We start from the raw sequence: 2,834 nt of genomic DNA, 5'->3' as shown, positions 1-2,834 counted from the left end.
GCCTGACGGCGGTCTGAACCTCCCGAGAGGTGATGGTCTGCTGCTCCCTGGTGAGTTGGCCAAACACGCCGTGTCTGAGGGAACCAAAGCTGTCACCAAGTACACTTCCTCCAAGTAGTTTCTCCACCACACATATATGCCTTCGGGTATCACCAAAAAACGGCCCTTTTCAGGGCCACCAAATTATGAAAGATCAATTACCTAGGCAGAATCGTTACATGTAGCTGCTATAATTTTGCGTTTCGGCCTATAGCTTATCGTACTCATCTATGAGGCGTATTATCAGCGTTAACATAGTTGCCAGTTCTTGTTTCATTACCACTTACTTGAATACAATCGAAGGTTATATCAGTTGACTTATGTAAATTAAAAATACTAAGCCTTCCCTTGAGCTAAGAAACAGCGAAATTATGACATAAATGCACCACATCTGTCACTCTCGTCGATCGCGATTACAACAAACGGTAGCAAAATTTTCAAATAATAATTTATTTACTTACTGTGTTATTTACGACGTACTTAAAAGGTGCCGTGTCTCGAGAACATAGGCAAGTTTGGTGCGCATAGGTATAACTCTTGTGTACCCATAACGGTGCGCACTGGGGTGTAAACCCATGAGGTGGTGTATTACATGTGACTAAGTTTGCTCTCCTGGATTTTTCTACAAGTTCCTCTGGCTCTTCTTTCACATTTTTTCCAAAATACTATTTTATTCATATTAAGCAGTTTTCGACAATTGATGATGCTTTGCGGTTGACTGGAAATTTGCCCGCAATACATTGAGCAGACATATCCATCACTCATCTATAAACTACCAGTTACTTAATATGTAAATGGTCTGCAAAAGTATATTTAATTATTTGAGAATGCACAGTAAAGCGCATGATCTTCTAGATGTTGGTGGCCCTGAAAAGGGCCGTTTTTTTCTTACTGAAGTAAAGATTCCAGTAACTTAAGCGCGCTCTCCGCGGATACGACGAGCCAGTTGGATGTCCTTAGGCATAATGGTGACACGTTTGGCATGGATGGCGCATAGATTGGTGTCTTCAAAGAGACCGACCAGATAAGCCTCGGACGCCTCCTGGAGAGCCATGACCGCCGAGCTCTGGAAACGCAGATCGGTTTTGAAATCCTGAGCAATCTCGCGCACAAGACGTTGGAAGGGCAGCTTGCGAATGAGAAGCTCAGTCGATTTCTGGTAACGACGGATCTCACGGAGAGCGACGGTACCAGGCCTGTAACGATGGGGTTTTTTTACACCGCCTGTAGCTGGAGCAGATTTACGGGCGGCCTTGGTGGCCAACTGCTTACGGGGAGCCTTTCCGCCAGTGGACTTACGGGCGGTCTGCTTAGTACGCGCCATTTTTGACTGTCTGTTAACAACAAATGTTGAAGACAGAGCCTGATTTTGGACTTATATAGCGTTTAGGAAAGGGGAGTTCGATAAATGGGCAACGCCCTCTAGCGGGACGCCGCTGAAAGAAGCATCCGATCATATTCACCTGAGAGTTTATGTTGACTATGGCAATTAACTTGAAGGTCCGATAGAAAATGTAATTTAAAACAAACATTAATTAATTTTTATATGATCTGTGTATGCATTTTTATGATTTGACATGAAAAGATAACTTTACACAGGTTTCAATAGACATACGTCATGCAACCTTCATTTTCCGATCTATTACTACTGATATAGTTTTAATCGTTACACAGAGGATAAAAAGTGCTAAGACTGTCACGAAAACACAGTTTTATGTTCCTCTGCCTACCTATATTTTTTTGTAGCACATAGATCCACAGTAAGCATGCAATTAAATGAGCTCATTGCTCTAAATCTCCCGACCAATGGAATCCACCTGTTGAATCCATATACACCAATACATTCTAAAAACCTAATGGTGATAATTTTAGAACCGAATAAATGCTCTCCTCGATTCTAGCGCTTTTTTAAACAACAGACACTTGGAGCCCTTAGAAGAGGAAGATAAGCTATTGATGCTCATGATTGGCGCCATTGAAGGTCTACAGTTAGCGATTGCAGCGCCAGCACATATAGTGCTTTTGCTGGCTATAAATAAGAGCACCGCAAGTAGAAGCGACACTCTTTTTTGTCAGCTTATTGAGAACGAATCCAGCCGTAATGTCTGGACGTGGCAAGGGAGGTAAAGGACTCGGAAAGGGAGGTGCCAAACGTCACCGTAAAGTTCTTCGTGATAACATTCAAGGTATCACCAAGCCAGCCATTCGCCGCCTCGCTCGCCGTGGTGGTGTCAAGCGCATCTCTGGTCTGATCTACGAAGAGACTCGGGGTGTCCTTAAAGTATTCCTTGAAAACGTCATCCGTGACGCTGTCACCTACACCGAGCACGCCAAAAGGAAGACTGTCACCGCCATGGACGTCGTCTACGCCCTCAAGAGGCAGGGACGTACCCTTTACGGTTTCGGCGGCTAAACAACAACTTGCCCTATCAAAAAACAACGGCCCTTTTCAGGGCCACTAAATCCAACGAGGTCGAAAACGTTTAAGCAAACTGACCTAATTTTATTGATGTCGTTTACACAAGGCCTCACAATATGTTAAAAAATATTAGCATCGTTATTAAAGAAGATCAGAGTCGAATAGCACACGACCATCGCATCAGAAACGTATTAATATTCATGAATCGACGAATGTGTCAAATAATCAGGCAAGATTGTAAAACCATGCAACCGCTAATTCAGCGAAGTTAACTAGAGACTTTTAGAAGTGGTTTTAACAATAGACCTACCAACGCTTCTCGTATATCGATCTCTATCGTCGCTCACGAAAATGAGCGATTTAAATTTCTTTTTTT

The 2,834-nt window shown here is 43.1% G+C and overlaps 3 protein-coding genes across 5 annotated transcripts in view; 2 read left to right on the top strand and 1 right to left on the bottom strand.

The window, feature by feature from the left end:
• LOC111244025 (histone H3) overlaps window positions 1-2,834 on the top strand; it is a 21,302-nt gene that overhangs the window by 4,884 nt on the left and 13,584 nt on the right. The window lies entirely within an intron of this gene.
• On the bottom strand, window positions 470-1,385 carry LOC147757881 (histone H3). Its single transcript, XM_086980595.1, has one exon. It carries the CDS (start codon window positions 1,361-1,363, stop codon window positions 953-955), a length of 411 nt encoding a protein of 136 aa, XP_086836721.1. The 5' UTR covers window positions 1,364-1,385; the 3' UTR covers window positions 470-952.
• On the top strand, window positions 2,083-2,801 carry LOC111244024 (histone H4). The gene has a single exon (XM_022790554.2). It carries the CDS (start codon window positions 2,141-2,143, stop codon window positions 2,450-2,452), a length of 312 nt encoding a protein of 103 aa, XP_022646289.1. The 5' UTR covers window positions 2,083-2,140; the 3' UTR covers window positions 2,453-2,801.

The sequence above is a fragment of the Varroa destructor genome, unplaced genomic scaffold (genome assembly GCF_002443255.2).
Source record: "Varroa destructor unplaced genomic scaffold, Vdes_3.0 BEIS01000002.1, whole genome shotgun sequence".
NCBI lineage: Eukaryota > Metazoa > Arthropoda > Arachnida > Mesostigmata > Varroidae > Varroa > Varroa destructor.
The sequence above is the reverse complement of the archived record's forward strand: the minus strand, read 5'-3'. Positions and strand labels throughout refer to the sequence as shown.

Excerpts from the sequence above, each read along its gene's own strand:
- LOC147757881 (XM_086980595.1), bottom strand. The coding sequence starts at position 1,363 with ATGGCGCGTACTAAGCAGACCGCCCGTAAGTCCACTGGCGGAAAGGCT.
- LOC111244024 (XM_022790554.2), top strand. The coding sequence starts at position 2,141 with ATGTCTGGACGTGGCAAGGGAGGTAAAGGACTCGGAAAGGGAGGTGCC.